This window comes from Populus alba, chromosome 1 (assembly GCF_005239225.2).
Source record: "Populus alba chromosome 1, ASM523922v2, whole genome shotgun sequence".
In the NCBI taxonomy this organism is placed as follows: domain Eukaryota; kingdom Viridiplantae; phylum Streptophyta; class Magnoliopsida; order Malpighiales; family Salicaceae; genus Populus; species Populus alba.
The window spans coordinates 48,274,819-48,289,967 of NC_133284.1; the positions used below are offsets into that span (position 1 = coordinate 48,274,819).

General features: G+C 36.8%; 3 protein-coding genes across 6 annotated transcripts; 2 read left to right on the top strand and 1 right to left on the bottom strand.

The window, feature by feature from the left end:
* Positions 1 to 3,128: 3,128 nt before the first annotated feature.
* Positions 3,129 to 6,908, bottom strand: LOC118062986 (probable tetraacyldisaccharide 4'-kinase, mitochondrial). 4 transcript variants are annotated; one of them, XM_035076884.2, is made up of 8 exons: positions 6,661 to 6,907; positions 6,295 to 6,418; positions 5,818 to 6,048; positions 5,260 to 5,409; positions 4,868 to 5,077; positions 4,607 to 4,666; positions 4,073 to 4,153; positions 3,129 to 3,688 (listed from the first exon to the last, which is right to left on the bottom strand). In XM_035076884.2, exons 1-8 carry the CDS (start codon positions 6,831 to 6,833, stop codon positions 3,521 to 3,523), a joined length of 1,197 nt encoding a protein of 398 aa, XP_034932775.1. In that variant the 5' UTR covers positions 6,834 to 6,907; the 3' UTR covers positions 3,129 to 3,520. The 4 variants fall into 4 exon arrangements, with proteins under 4 accessions (XP_034932775.1, XP_073261313.1, XP_034932776.1 ...); XM_073405212.1 differs by having other exon boundaries at positions 6,335 to 6,418; positions 6,661 to 6,690; XM_035076885.2 differs by lacking the exon at positions 4,868 to 5,077 and having other exon boundaries at positions 6,661 to 6,908.
* Positions 6,909 to 7,028: 120 nt separating this feature from the next.
* Positions 7,029 to 10,390, top strand: LOC118062987 (DDRGK domain-containing protein 1). The gene is made up of 8 exons (XM_035076887.2): positions 7,029 to 7,267; positions 7,372 to 7,477; positions 7,766 to 7,869; positions 8,138 to 8,239; positions 8,325 to 8,486; positions 8,849 to 8,905; positions 9,182 to 9,218; positions 9,893 to 10,390. The coding sequence occupies exons 1-8, from the start codon at positions 7,145 to 7,147 to the stop codon at positions 10,096 to 10,098; spliced, it is 897 nt and encodes a 298-aa protein (XP_034932778.1). The 5' UTR covers positions 7,029 to 7,144; the 3' UTR covers positions 10,099 to 10,390.
* Positions 10,391 to 10,536: 146 nt separating this feature from the next.
* On the top strand, positions 10,537 to 14,359 carry LOC118062988 (COBRA-like protein 10). The gene is made up of 3 exons (XM_073405215.1): positions 10,537 to 11,920; positions 12,338 to 13,770; positions 13,920 to 14,359. Exons 1-2 carry the CDS (start codon positions 11,347 to 11,349, stop codon positions 13,756 to 13,758), a joined length of 1,995 nt encoding a protein of 664 aa, XP_073261316.1. The 5' UTR covers positions 10,537 to 11,346; the 3' UTR covers positions 13,759 to 13,770; positions 13,920 to 14,359.
* The last annotated feature ends 790 nt before the right edge of the window (positions 14,360 to 15,149 follow it).

Here is a 15,149-nt window from a genome sequence, read left to right on the forward strand (position 1 = left end):
CTAAAAATAAGAAGTGATCAATCAAATGAAAAATTAGATGAAAAACAAAGACGTGAAATCCTAAATTTAAACCTTTTTCTAATGAAGCTAAATGCAAATAAGAAAGGAATATCATTACACTATGATAGTTAGAGCTTTAACATCTGTGTTATAATAAATAAAGTGGATAGTCAAGAGTGCAAATTTTCTAGTCAAAATAGGATGAGAAAGGTAAAATATTAATGATGAACATTTTCACTCATTTTGCCCTATTATGTTTAACACTACTAAACAAGAACAATTTCACTAGAGAGAGTTTAATGATAAAGAAGATGAGTGAAAATGATGTAGTATGCAAAAAATTATTAATCAACCAAACAACTTTCACAGTACACAAGTAAAATCCAAGATCTAACTTTTATTTACAAATCTGTCACATGTTACCTTTATATTTCTTCTCTAAAAAACCACACACATACAACTAGCAAAACAAAAAAAACCAAAACCCCAGAAAAAGCTTCACTACCTAACCAAGCAACAATGGAATCATCACATAACCATAAATATAAAGAACATTGCATTAAGAATTAGAAATATTAGCATGTGACAACAACCATATTTAACAAATAATTTGCAATAAATTGACAAAATTATTCTTCTCATAAAAAAAATTAGTTAATAAAACAATATATATTCTCTCTAAATTACAAATACAATCTCTCAAATATGAATTTCTAATTATACCTGCAATCTTTGTTGCACCATATTTATTTCTTGCAAGATGAAATCCTTGGAAGCACAAATTCAGTGGAAAAAAAGTTAAGAAAGTGACATATAGTGTTTTTGAAAAAGGTCATCTTGGGAGCACATATTCATGGAAAACAATTTAAGAAAGTGATAAAGATGAGGTTTTTGGAGAAGGAATAAAAAGAGACATATAGGTTGGGGTTCTTTTGAAGAATGAAAGGTTTTTCTCTTGAGATTGGTATTTGTCTGTGTGAGGTTTTTTTTTGGTTGCAAGGTATACATTATCAATTAATTATTAACATGTTTTTATTGCTTTTTTTTTTTTTTGTATAAAATTCAAAATCTAATCTTTTCTTTTTATCAACAATAGACGTTTTTCATTGTAAATTTTGTGCAACCATATTTGCAATGGAAAATCCGTTGCTATTTCTTAATCTATTAATTTATTTTTTAGTAGCTGATTTTGCATTGCTAAATATGTTGCTATATATATATATATATATAGCCCATATCTTTTTGACTTGCCTGTTTTGAGTCTTTTTTTTTTTTAAGCCCATTTGTTTTAGGCTTTTTCTTATAAATATTACCTGATATTACAAACAAACAAATCCAATATCGATGGCAAGAAGACAACAGATGAAAGTCCCACAAAAAACATGAGTATTTTTCATTTTATCGTCACCCAATCATGGCAGACAATACCACATGGGTTCACATGAGTTCTGATGGAATCTCCAAGCTTTCCCAATAAGATATTTTGGCCTCTTCCGTGTCAACTCGCCTATAAAAGGAGACTCCTAAATCCTCAGAAGACAGACTATCATTTTCCTTAAGAAAATTTTATTCTCATTTGTAACTCATACCTATAACCTGTACTCACTCTCCTCTGTAACCAATATATCTTGTGTGTGTGTGTATTTCATTTCTAATTTGTTGCTAAATTTGCATTTGGATTATTTTGTGTTAATATCCTATGCTAGTAATTTTTTTTTTTTAGTAGTGACACTTATGTTGTTTTGTTAGTTTTTTTAGTAAGATTTCTTTTGATTTGTTTTGTCCTGGTTTTATTTTAATTATTTTGGGCATGATTGATGGTTGATGATAAGGATTTTGATTAAAGTACCCTTTTTTAATCTATGAGCCACATTCTTTTAGTGATTTTTTTTTAGCTCCTGTACGTGTGTGTGTGTGTGTGTATTCTGGAGTTTGTTTTCTAGTGCGCAATTAATCTACGAGCCATAGAGACGAGAGCATTGCCATGGTGTGGATCCCCTGAGAGATGTTCCTGAGCAACCATGAGCAAATGTCAAGTTTTTCAATGCTGTGGCTGCAGAGGACTTGATAGTGAAGGAAGGAAGAGTAGGTGGAGTGGTCACTAATTGGGCTTGTGTCAATGAATCATGACACACAATCTTGTATGGACCCTAATGTGATGGAGGCTAAGGTGGACCATTCGGTGCTCCTAGGGTCAAGAGGCTTAAGAGCATTGGCATGATTGTTAGTGTGCCAGGAATGAATGCCCTTGACATGAATGCAGCTGAAGATGCCATTGAGAGGCTTCCTAGGGAGCTTGTGCCTGTAATGATTGTCACTGGCATGGAAGTTGCTGAGATTGATGGCTCTCCATGAACGGTAACCTTTAATTTCCCGTTATTTCAAATGTTGTCGGGATTTTAATGATCAACTGAGATTGCCCTCGTTTACTCTTTAACTTATGAGCTACATAATCAATATCTGCAACTAAAATTGTTAACAGACTTGCATCATGCTGTCAAGGTAGTGTTCTCAATTCATCGAGTTATTTACGGTTGATGTGGTGCATGCATGGAGGGTTTTGCTAATAATCTTGGTGTCTTGGTGCTGTTGTTCAAGCCTGGATGGAATTGACACAGTAGGTCAATCACGACGGAAAAAATTGATCCAGGATTTGATTTCAAGAACGAGAGAACTTCTCCGGCAGTTGTTGCTAGTCTTTCAGCCTCTGATACTGATATTGTTCAGCCATTAAAGAGGTTTCCCATCATGGATCTTTTGCAGGGACCGGAAACAATTGAAAAGCTCAGTAGGCAATGTTGAGGCCAGAGTGGTAGAGGTATAGATGGAAGTGGGAATATACCACATTTCAAGAAGCTGTGAACTCGACTCCAGATAAAAGTAAAAGACGGTTTGCGATACGTGAAAAGCTGGATTTATGAGGAGAAAGTGGAAGTTGCAAAGAAGAACAAAAATGGTATGATTGCTGGAGAAGGTATGGATTTCACCACCGTAACTGGTAGCCTCGGTGTCTTGGATGGATCTCCAACCTTTAGATCTGCTAGCTTGGTAACAACCCTCTGTTTTCCTACTATTTTTGTTGTTGTTTAAGCATTTGTTTATGCGGCAGTATTGTTAGGCGTTGCAAAGATTCCAAAACTAACTCTTTAATTAGGCATTTTTTTTTGGTCTAAGCTAGACAATATTTGAAAATTTTGTTCCAAAATACAGGACCAGAAAAGCAACAAGCTTTGGCTCTCATTGCAAGGAAGCCTGCGGCAAACCGAAAGAACATGGTCACTGCACAAGGTCGGATTGATCCAAATCAAAATACTGGGATCTCAATCCAGAACTGTATCATTATTCCAAACCCTGATCTTTAAGTAGCACGTGTAGTTGTGTCATGCCCAGTATTCTAGAGTCAGAAGTTTGAGACATCATTTGCTTATGTTTCGACCTTTCCCGTAAATAAAAGTTGAATAGATAAAACTGGTGGATCAATTAATCCGTGCTCAGACCCTATGGAGTTGGTATCTGAAAGCTAGTTCTGGTTTGCTCCTAAAACTTTTACCTCCACGAGCTCCTTCAACAGCTTTTTGAAATCATCATCCCCGTTGTCTCTACAAGGAATGATTTGCAATTCTGAGCAGAGTGCCATAACTTTATAAGGACTCAAATGCCTGAGAATTTCAGGGTCTCTATCATAATCCTGGTAATTCAATGGAGAAAAATAATAAATAAACACAAAGTAATGAGCTGTTTTCTTAAAATTCCTATTTAAATAATTTACATCTTCTATGGCCCAGGATTTTGCAGTCAATTCAGTTTTAATGGTCTAAATTGCGCACAAGCATTCTCATCAGGAAAGAAAACTAGGTATGCTTATTTCCATTTAAAGGGAAGGTGTCCTGCCAGTGAAAGTAAATAAACTGCAAATTACATGTACCATAAATCGGACATGCATGTAAAATGAAGTCAAGTAGCATATGTCCCTTTAGTGTTCCTAAATAAGCGAGGGACAAAAAGATATAGCAGTGTTGCAATCAAGCACAACTAGCTTGGAACCAACCAGGAACAATAAATACCTACTCACCTTCTCTGTTATGACAACAACTGGCATGGAGCCAAACTTATCCTCCAGCTCTTTGAGTTTCATTCTGATTATCTCAATATCCTAAATTAAGTGACAAAAGGGCAATAAGATTGACATATAGAATTGGTACCACAAGCAACAACAGGCGAGTATGGATGAGATAATATGCTGGTATATATCACGTGCTATTTCATTTTTAATTCATTCTCGCTATTATTCCCCTTCTTTTCGAACAATTACTTAGCAGTTTGGGATGAGTTGTACTGATAATATGGATACTGCCAGAAGAGGCAATCTAAATCATGATATATCTCACAAATGAATTTGCCTCCCACAAAAGTTCAATTGTGCATATGCAATCAAAGAGTCTAAAAACTAAAAGACAGATTCAGGAGATTAAATGGTCACTGAGGTTAAGTTCAAGATTAAATTTGAACTTATAAAGAACAGTCATAAGCATCTTTGAGTTATAAAATGTTGAAGTGCGTGTATAAAGCAGTGTAAAATTTAGACAGGAGAGTATGGGAATTGTACCGTGTCTTGGAGTGAGTGATGATCACTGAAATCAAGTCGATCAACATACAATGTTCCCATCTGCCAAGGAAACCTCTCATTTGTAGATAAAAATACATAACGGTAGGGGGGAACAAGGGGCAAGGATTTGAGAATAATATATCACCTGTAATCTGTCTCCCAGTATTTTTTATTGGACTTCCATTAACATGTGTGAAGATTCTCCAGATAAAATAATTAAGCAAATAATATTTAAGATCAAATGGCTAAGGGGCAAAATACCTTCTTTATCCCCTGCACAAAAGCATTTGCAGAACCAATTGCAGAAACACATAGCACAACACCATTGCATAAGATATCCAATGGTATTCTGGTGTTGATATTTCCTACTTCAAAGAAGTGTGAGGGAGACATTCTAGTGAAAAAAATACGAAGAGATTTTTTAACTTCTCGCATCATTAACTTGATGTCTCTGAGATTATGCTCCGAAACCTGTGCAAAACTTTTATTTCAACATATTTGAATCAATTTCCTGCTATATATATATATATATTCATCTTAAACATGAGTGGTAAGAGGAATTATGTTCTTTAGAGCATCAAGAAAAGCAGAATTTTAAATGAAACATAATTTAAAAAACACCGACAAACTATGAAAAAATCAGTGGTAGGTACCAGGTTTGCATGATGAATTACAACAACATCTGCTCTTCCGAGGGCTGTCAAAGGTTCCCTTAAAGGTCCAAGAGGAAGTATTTGATGATTTCCCCATGGTGTTAGTCCATTAACCATGACAATCTCTATGTCACGCTGCAGGCTCCAGTGCTATCTTCCATGTAAATAAAAACTATCACTACCAGCATATGTATAAGCCACGTGTTTTTTTCTTCATGATTAGAGGACTATTAACAATCAATTGGCTGAATATGACATGACTTCAATTCACAATATAAGAATCCCACTATATTTTGGCCAGCTTATCAAGACAATAAATTAAAGACAGAAGGCACATAGACAGGCATTTCACATAGACAGATAAAGAACAATACTTGGGTGAGAAAAATCAAAGCATGGGTTAAAAAATAAGCAAGTACAGCCTGATGCTGCACAGAGTTATGTAATACAAACACATGCACACAAATTACTGAACATAAGCATGTATACGCAAGCAAACACGGAGAGAGTGAAGGCAAAATGACACAAATCATAGGAAAAACATAAAGGAAACAATACCTGCATTCCATCATCCAAAACCACAACACCAACTTTTCTTGAGTTAATCCAACTTCCCTCTTTCTGTTCATGCCATTTTCCCTCAACTAAATAATCACGAGGATCTACATAACCATGTCGCTTAAAGAAGCAAGCAGCAGTAGCAGCTCGATTTGCACCAACACCAATCTTTACTGCTTTCCCACGAAGATGCCTAGTAAGCATCCTAGCTTCATCTCCACCAGCATAACCCTGCCAACAAGAGAAGAAAACATTAATCTCTCAACTAAGCCAATGGCTCCATACAACTACACAAACACTAAGCAAATCTGCACTTGTCATTACTATGCAATCTGGTTCGTGCATGCCAATGTGCGAACCCACACGCTGAGACTAGATTGCATAGTCGCGCTAGCAATCATCATATCAATAACCAGCAGGAAATGTAATCATTCACTAGGTAAAATGAAACCAAAAAAGAGAAAAAGGTTAAAATACCCTAGTAAGAATGAGAGGTGAAATTCCAGAATCAGCTAACCATGAAGAAATGAACTCAACCATTGGAGTCTTCCCATTTCCTCCCCATGTTAAGTTGCCAACACTTATCACCGGCACTGGCAACCTTCAAAAATAAACAGATTACAGCAAAAACCAATAGAAAAATATACTTTCCTAGCCTAAGCTACGCTCTTGTTAGTCACGCACAATGGCAAAGGCAAACAAAAATTCAAAAAAAGATAGGAACTTACTAGAAACCACGAAAAACCCACATGCCAAAATAATAAAAAATCAAAGCTTTCTTTCAGTTTCTCTTATTTCTTTGTACTTTATCAGAGACCAAACAGTAGGTAGGGTCATGCATACCTGTGCTTAGAGAAGAAGCCAAAGTGGTAGAGATAGTGGCGGATAGAGAGAACAACTCTGTAAAGTGAGGAAGCTAATGAGAGGATAGGAATTAAAGATTGGTGCAGTGTAGAGAGCTTAGTGTAGTCTTGCACGTAGGCTATCTCCTTCACTACTCTCCTCAGTTTCTCCATTGAAGAAGAGAAGCAGCCTCGAAAAAGAGAGTACCGGTGGAACCAGCAAGAAATAAAAATAATGAAGCCGGAGCGGGAAGACAAGTCGTCCAATACATTAAAATACTCTGTACATGTCGTTCGTTTTACTTTGTCATGAAAGTGACACGTCGTCTGAGCAGTAACAGTTCCTTTTAATCTCTCTTCCCTCAGTTTTTTTCTAAAAAAAATAAGTCTCGCGTTGGAATTAAAATTTTGAAAAGGTCTGTTTGGTTGTTGCGAAAAATTTTAATCTTGAGAAAAAAAAATTTGAATCGTAATTTGATAAAAGAATGGAAGAATTATTTGTTTTGATTCTTTCAATGCTTCTTGTCGTCGGTTTAATACCGTTATATCTATGGAAACGCCGTCAAGATCGATCGCAAGACGAACCGCAACAACAAGAAGAACGGCAGGTCAGTCAGTGGTTACAATTTGTTTTGGAATTTTTAAAGGTTAAGAAATTTCTAGGTATTTATGGTTTAAAGAATCGAGTAATGAATTTTTTGGGGTTTTTCAGGTTCCGAGAGGAGAGACAGTGGTGCGTGCAACTGGTACGCGTAGAATGCGTAGAAGACCAGCAGCTGGAGCGAGTTCATCGAGAAATGTTGAAGCAACTGTTGAAGGTTTAGTGTTTTTTTTTTTTTTTTTTGTGTGAAGATTCTGCACTTCTAGTTGAATGTAAATTTGTTGGAGTCCAGGCGTGTGTTTGCTTGTGTGCGTTTTTTTTTAATTGGTTTCGATTGACATGCCCTATACTGTCCTGTGTGTTTGTTCTTAGTTACAAAGAGATGTAAAAGTGTATTATGATGTGTGAATACGTTAGTTTTTTGGTGCTTTCCATGTTGAATGATTGGCTGCGGGATTTGGAAATTGATGTTTGTGTTGAGTGTATGGAATTGTGGAGTGTGCAGATGCTGGTGCTGAAAGTGATGATGAAGTTGTTGGTGGTGCTTATCATGAGGATAAGGCATCGAAGAAGGAGAAGAAACGGCAGGAGAGGGAAGCACAAAGACAGGTGTGCTTTTAATTCCTTAAGATTTTTTCAAGAAAAGTAGCAGTTTTTTTCCTTGTCTGAACTTTAGTGAAGTTGCTTACAAGGTGTAAGAATCTAGAGTAGCTTTAAGAGCAGGTGAGGCATAGAGGAAAAGTGTAGGAAACTGAAAGTCATTTTTCTTAGTTGTTGTGGCTCTTTTGTTGGTCCTGATTTTTCATGTTTTTCTTTTTCTCCCCTCTCTATTGGAGTGTCGGTGTTTGACTTGACAAAGCTACTTATTGTTGTGAAGGCTGAGGAAGCAGCACGTGATTCAAGGCTGACCAAACAAGACCGTTATGCAGAAATAAGGAGGAGGAAGGAAGAAGAACGTGAGGCAAAAGAGCGCATGCTAGTGGGTTGCTTAGCTTTACTTTTGTGGTATTTAGGGATATCAATTGTTGGATTTCTAGTAAGGAAATTTGTCATGATTCTTTTAGGAAGAAGAAGCCAAGGCTCGACAGGCCAAGGAGGAGGAAACTGCTGCGTTGGAGTTTGATAAATGGAAAGGAGAGTTTTCAGTGGATGCTGAAGGATCAACAGGAAATGATTTGCAAGATGGAAATCAGGATTTGTTGTTTGATTTTGTGGAATACATAAAGGTACTCCAAGTCCTGCACTTAGTGAGCTCTCTCTTTAAGTTATTTGTCCTTTAATTCATAGTGAACTCTCTCTTTAAGTTATTTGTCCTTTAATTCATGATAAATATGCGGTGTTTTCTTGCTGGAAAGTTTAGTTGTTAATTTCTCCCTGTAATGTGAGCAAATGAATTTCTCCATCAAATGTGAAGTATTAGAAGTTCAGCAAACATTTAAAAATTATCTTACTTTTATCTGCTATCATGCACTGTGATCCGCTGTTGGTAAAAAGGAAACTTCATTGGTGATTATAAGGTTTAAAAAATCAAAGTCAAAGTTGTTATGTTACTCATTCTTTTGCTTTGTTTTCTAATGTGATCTTGCAGAAACATAAATGTCTTCCTTTGGAAGATCTTGCTGCTGAATTTAAGCTTCGGACTCAGGTACTCTCTCTAAATCACTCCCCATTATTCCCATTTCATCCTTCTGGACACAGCAGTATATAAGGATCTAATTTGACAGTAGCAATGCATATGCTAAATTATGTTAGTTCTTGAACAATGATAGATCTGAGCTTAATTTGTTCACAATCCTCATTCACTGGTTGGTTCATTATATGCATCTGGTTGTCCAAGTAAGTAGGAGTTAAATCATGTAAATATGACATCATTGCCTCTTCTTATGCTAATATGGGTGCCTAATACCTTTGGTTAATTCAGGAATGTATCAACCGGATCACCTCCTTGGAAAGTATGGGTATGTGTTCTTGCATCTCTTTTATTCATTGCATATATGTTTTAAGCAATCTTTAGTGCCCTGCGCAACCTTTCATGGTTTAATTTGCTTTAATTGCTTCTCTGCTCTTTTATTTTCCTTCCACTTTGGGTTCTGGAACTTTATTATCAAATTTTCAAACTCAACCTTCTTCATGCAATACCCTTACAAGTATAAATATCTTTATCGAATTTGTCCGTTTTCTCTGTCTAGTTTTATCCACTCTTTATCTTCTCTAATGTAAGGTTGGTTCTGTAATTTTTGCTCTTATACTGTAGAATGTTCTCTAAAGGTTGACTGTGGCATGTTGGTCTATATCCTTTAACATTCCACCATCTAGCTATAATTTATAATGAAAAGCAACTCTTAAATCATCTTTTCCGATTAAAACTGTGGTAAAGTCTAGTTGGTGTTTCTTTAAAAGAAAAAGAAAGGCCAAAAAGAAGATGTAATTACCCATTGCCACTGGAATGCTAGTGTTTTCTGTCGTGGTTTAGTTTGCAACAAAATATGAAATTGATATGCCTAGTCATTGATTGATGCAAAGTAAATATATTCTTTCTTCAGTAAGTAGTTTCTGATGCAGAGTTGAGTTTCTCTAAGATGGTTCGGTACCCTTGATTAGAAACTTAACGTTAGATTTATTTTTGTATCAGGGCGACTTTCTGGTGTCATGGATGATAGAGGAAAATACATATACATCTCACAAGAAGAGATGAGAGCTGTTGCTGACTATATTAAGCGTCAAGGGAGGGTTAGCATCTCGCATCTGGCAAGCAAGTCCAATCAATTCATTGATTTGGAGCCAAAAGCACAGTTTGTTGAGGAAATCAGCAACGTGGAAGAACTCACTGTTGCTTGAGTTGGTGTATTTCCTGACTTAGTGTCATATAGATAGAAGAAAATCATGGTGCACCATCAACAGAAAATATTAGAACTTTTTCAATTTTTTGTGATGTATAAAAGAGAAAAGAAAACGACCATGAAGCAGTCAATGTGCAGGCAGAATGTTGTTGGTTTTACGTGGGAAAAACTCAGGAAATGTTTCCGAGCTTAATCCTATTCGTTTTGTTTAAACCCTTCATAGAGAATCAGATACGCGAAATCGTTCTTGAAGAATGCATTGATTGCTGATGGTTGAGCTGTGTTTTTTCGAGTCCTGTCCCGTTTCTCGGACCGAAACTTGTTTCGGTTCTACAGAAACCGAATCTCCTGATATTGTAAAACAGGTTTCAGGTTTCCTGGTTGACCAAAATTTACCAGTTATATTTCTCTGGCAGGGGTTCATGCCAATAAGAAAAGAGATTTGATGGAAACTCCATCAAATCGAAAAACATGGTTAAGGTTGCAATTTTCGGACGTGTTTTTAGCTAGTTCAGAAACATGTTTTCCTTGCAAAAGAAAACCATCTAAGTCGGCTGTTTATCATCTGCTGTTATCCATCAAATCCAGTTCTATCCATCTCTTGTTAATCAAGAAAGCTATGGTTGATAGAAACATGGAGCTTTAGAATAGAAAGAGAGCGGGAGATGACGAATAATCGATCTCCCTCGCAACTGATATCGAGAAGAGACTCAGAACCAACCGGAAACCAAGCCTGCTTGACCATGAAAGCAGAAAGACCATAAACTCAAAAATCACTTGCCAGAAGGGTAACAGAATCCATTCTCTATGAGCTGGTTCAGGGTATTTTTTGGTCCCTTGGAATCATTTGGACAATGCAATTTTTGATTTTTTTTTGTTTTTTAATATATACATATACATAAAAAGTAAAGAAATATTTATATTGCAGTTAAATTCAGTAATTACCCTCTAAAAATAGTAATAACCCTGCTGACATCCTCCACCTCCGAACCAACCGTGAAAACTTGAGGAAGAGAATTGGTATAAGACTCGGTCTTGGCTATCTCTATTCCAATTTATAAGCTTCTCATCTCACTCTAACTTGGGTTTCCCTTCTCAGTGACTCCCCATTTCTCATTCATAGCCGCGTTCTCGAACGCGGCAAATTCACCACCAGCTAACCCATAACCACACTTTTTGGTTTTTCCCTCTCTATATTTTTTTATTGAAAAAATAAATTCATTCTTGCCCTGCAAGAAACTAGAAAATGAAAGCAAATTTAGGAGTGGAGGTTCCATGGCAACGGGTAATGCTGATTCTCATTGCCTTACCATCTGTACTTTTTCATGTTTGCCATGGCCAAACCGATGATTATGAAAATCCTGCAGCCCCACCGCCTGGCCTGGATGAATGCAATGGATTATTTCTCACCTATTCTTTCATTTCCCGCGAAAAAGAATATCCAAGGGTAAAGAATGCATCCGCACAGGCATGGGCGTTCAAATCATTGGCATCGATAACCAATACAGGCCAATATGAACTCAAGGGTTGGCAAATGTTTGTAGGCTTCCAGCACAAAGAAATTTTAGTGTCTGCTTCCGGGGCAATCGTCGTCGATGGTGACGATTTCCCTTTGGAAGTTGGCAATGGGACAACCTTCGCAGGAAATCCGATGACTGACCTGAAGACTGCAATTGACACAGCCGGAGATTTCACCCAGATTTCAGCACAGATTGAGATTACAGGCTCGGTGTTTGGAATTAAGCCACCAGGAGTGCCTATGCCAAAGAATATAAAGCTTGTTAATGCTGGGTACAAATGCCCTAAAGCAACTTTGAAAGGTAACGATCCTCATGTCTTGATGGACATGTTTTTTCGTTCAAATTAAGCATTGCACTTGGTTTATCTTTATGCTATTTAGATAGATTCTGTTCATACAGAGAGCTTGTTTCCTTTTGTTCTCTTGTTCAAATCTGTGAAATGTTCCCGACCAGGCCAAAAGGCAGGGACTTGAATCTGAGTTCTTGCCCTGTTCTCGCCACATGCCAACGATCTCATTGAAGCAAAATTATTTCAGATAAATTTTACATGTTTTTCCATACCATGCTTCATAAATGTCATCAAAAGTCTACAATCAACATTGCTACATGTTTCAGTTGATATATATATATATAAACCCATCTTTGATAACATGCCACAAAATGCAGCAGAAGTTTCCTTATAATCAATATTCATAGTTTATTTTCTTTTCCTTCTAGGAAAAACCTATATGCAAGTTTGTTGTAAGAAGGATCCCAAAGCCAAGAAGGTTGACAAGAAAGTGCTCAAATTCTTGCCTCGTCGATACGGGGATCTCTCTCTCACTTACGATGTGCTTCAAGCCTACGGTAGCAACTACCAGGCCCAAGTTACTATTGAGAATATCAATCCATTAGGCCGGCTTGATCACTGGAACCTAACCTGGGAATGGATGAATGGAGAGTTCATTTCCAAGATGAGAGGAGCCTACACTCACAAAAGAGACTTTTCCGAATGCGTTTACGGTCCTGCTGGAAAATATTACACAGATCTCGACTTCTCCACTGTTATGAACTGTGAAAAAAAGCCAGTCATCGCAGATCTTCCTCCGGAAAGAAAAAATGATTCACAAGTTGGGAAACTGCCATACTGTTGTAGAAATGGTACCCTTTTGCCAGCTATAATGGATGAGAGCAAGGCAAGGTCCATATTCCAATTGGAAGTCTTCAAAATGCCTCCTTTCTTGAACAGAACTGCTCTTGCACCACCCGAGAAATGGAAGATTGATGGAGTTGTCAATCCTCAATACAAGTGTGGCCCTCCAATCAGAGTAGATCCAACAGAATTTCCTGATTCAAGTGGACTTGATTCTAAAACTTATGCTATTGCAAGTTGGCAAGTGACTTGCAACATAACGCGTCCGAAGGAGAAGCTTTCACGATGCTGTGTTTCTTTCTCTGCTTATTACAATAGATCTGCCATTCCCTGCAATACTTGTGCCTGTGGTTGTGACAATAATATGGGTTGCAGCAAGACTGCAAGAGCAATGCTTCTCCCAGCAGAGAGTCTTCTTGTGCCTTTTGATAACAGGACAAACAAGGCATTAGCATGGGCAAATCTCAATAAATTCAAAGTTCCAAACCCAAGACCTTGTCCTGATAACTGTCCAGTTAGCATCAATTGGCATATTGACTCTGATTACAAGACTGGATGGACTGCTAGCGTCACTCTTTTCAACTGGGATGATTCTCCTTTCGAGGACTGGTTTTCTGCAATCCAAATAAACAAAGCCTACAAGGGCCTTGAAGGTGTGTATTCCTTCAACGGAACCACGTTTGACAATCTCAACAAAACTATCTTCCTTCAAGGCCTACCAGGTTTGAATTTCTTGGTGGGAGAGGTAAATGGAACTAAACCAGGAGATCCAAGGATTCCTGGAAAGCAACAAACTAAGATATCATTTACCAAAAAACATACCCCAGGCATAAATATAGCACGGGGTGATGGGTTTCCTACAAGAATACTCTTCAATGGAGAAGAGTGTGCTCTGCCTAAGCAAATCCCCCTGTCGAGTGCAGAGCAAAAATCTCCTTTTAAGTTCCTCACAGTCATAATCATGGCAATCATGACTTTCATTACGATGACGGATCACCTTCATTGATCATCTTTCAAGGTTAAAATTCTGGTTTATTTTTTTGTATGGAATTCGCTTGGGTGAGCATTTGTCTTGCCTGTATCTATTTCAATTAAAGCTTTTTAGCACTTTTGTAAAGACTAGACTGTAACCACTTTCTTGCTCATGACACAACTTTTCTGCCTCAGAAGCGGAGCAGGAAGAAGTATGTGACAAGAAATGGAGCATGATGCAACAATGAGTCCAGGGCCTGTATCTTCTGAAGTTGAATACCAAACGGAAGATGAGAAAGGTTGTAACAAAGTTCAAAACTGAAAAAAATATCATAATTTTTACAAAACTCCAACTACTACCAGTAGTTAATTATATGCAAAACAGTGATGAATTGCCCTCTGTATACCGATTCCATAGCTGTCTTTTTGTTTATCATGCCTTGATGAGGTTTTAATGGTAATAGAATAACTTTCAGTCCATTTGATCCGTAGGGTTCTTGATTTTTTGCATAAAATGATGAGACCATACAGTTTAATTTTGCAATTCTATCCTGAAATAAGATTTCTGCAGCCTGCAAGGTTTGTCTTAGCTTTATGAATCTCAACAACTCATGTTTCTTAAAACTAAGAAATATTTCTGCTTATTCAGTTCAGACAATGTTGTTTCACAGAAACTAAGAATGCCATATTCTTGTCCTAAGATAGGAACATAATGAAGGGCTTTCGGTAGTTTATTCCATCTAAAGGAAAATAATTAAGGTTGCAGTGACTAAGAAATGGAGAAAATGTTTTCAATTGTTATTTAACATGGCAAACCTTTTAAAACCACCTGCTGGGGGCTCCATTTTGAACCTGTCTAATATCAATTGAAACAGATTATACTCAACAAGATCAGCTAATTATCTGGGGCTTTAAATAAAAATAAAATTGATATTCTATTGCAAGTGTTGATTTTTTTCCCAAGTTTACTAATCTATGCCGATCTGCATTTTTTTCAAGCAGCTGAGTTGATGAAAGTAAGGAACCACAGTTTTGGCCATGAACCCAATAGACTGATAAGTCCCTGATTCTGGATGGGTTTAAAAAAAAAATTATTTGAGAGTTGAGGTATGACCAGCTAAAAATTTCTGGTTAACTTGGATATAGTTGACTGGTTAAAATTTGTTAATTTTTTTTTATAATTTATTATTTTCAAAATAATATCATTTTCATTTTTATTTAATTTTTTTCAGTTAATTGGTTAATTTGTATGATCCATGATGGCCTTGTACCAAGTTAATTCCGAGTCGAGTTTAATAATTTTAAAGTTTAGTGGAGGAAATAGATTTTGACAAGGTTACTTTTCACGGACGGTAGCTGTGGATCGAACCATAATCTTTTTGGATGTGAAAAAGAATCTCCAGGCCATGGAGAATTTTTTTGGTG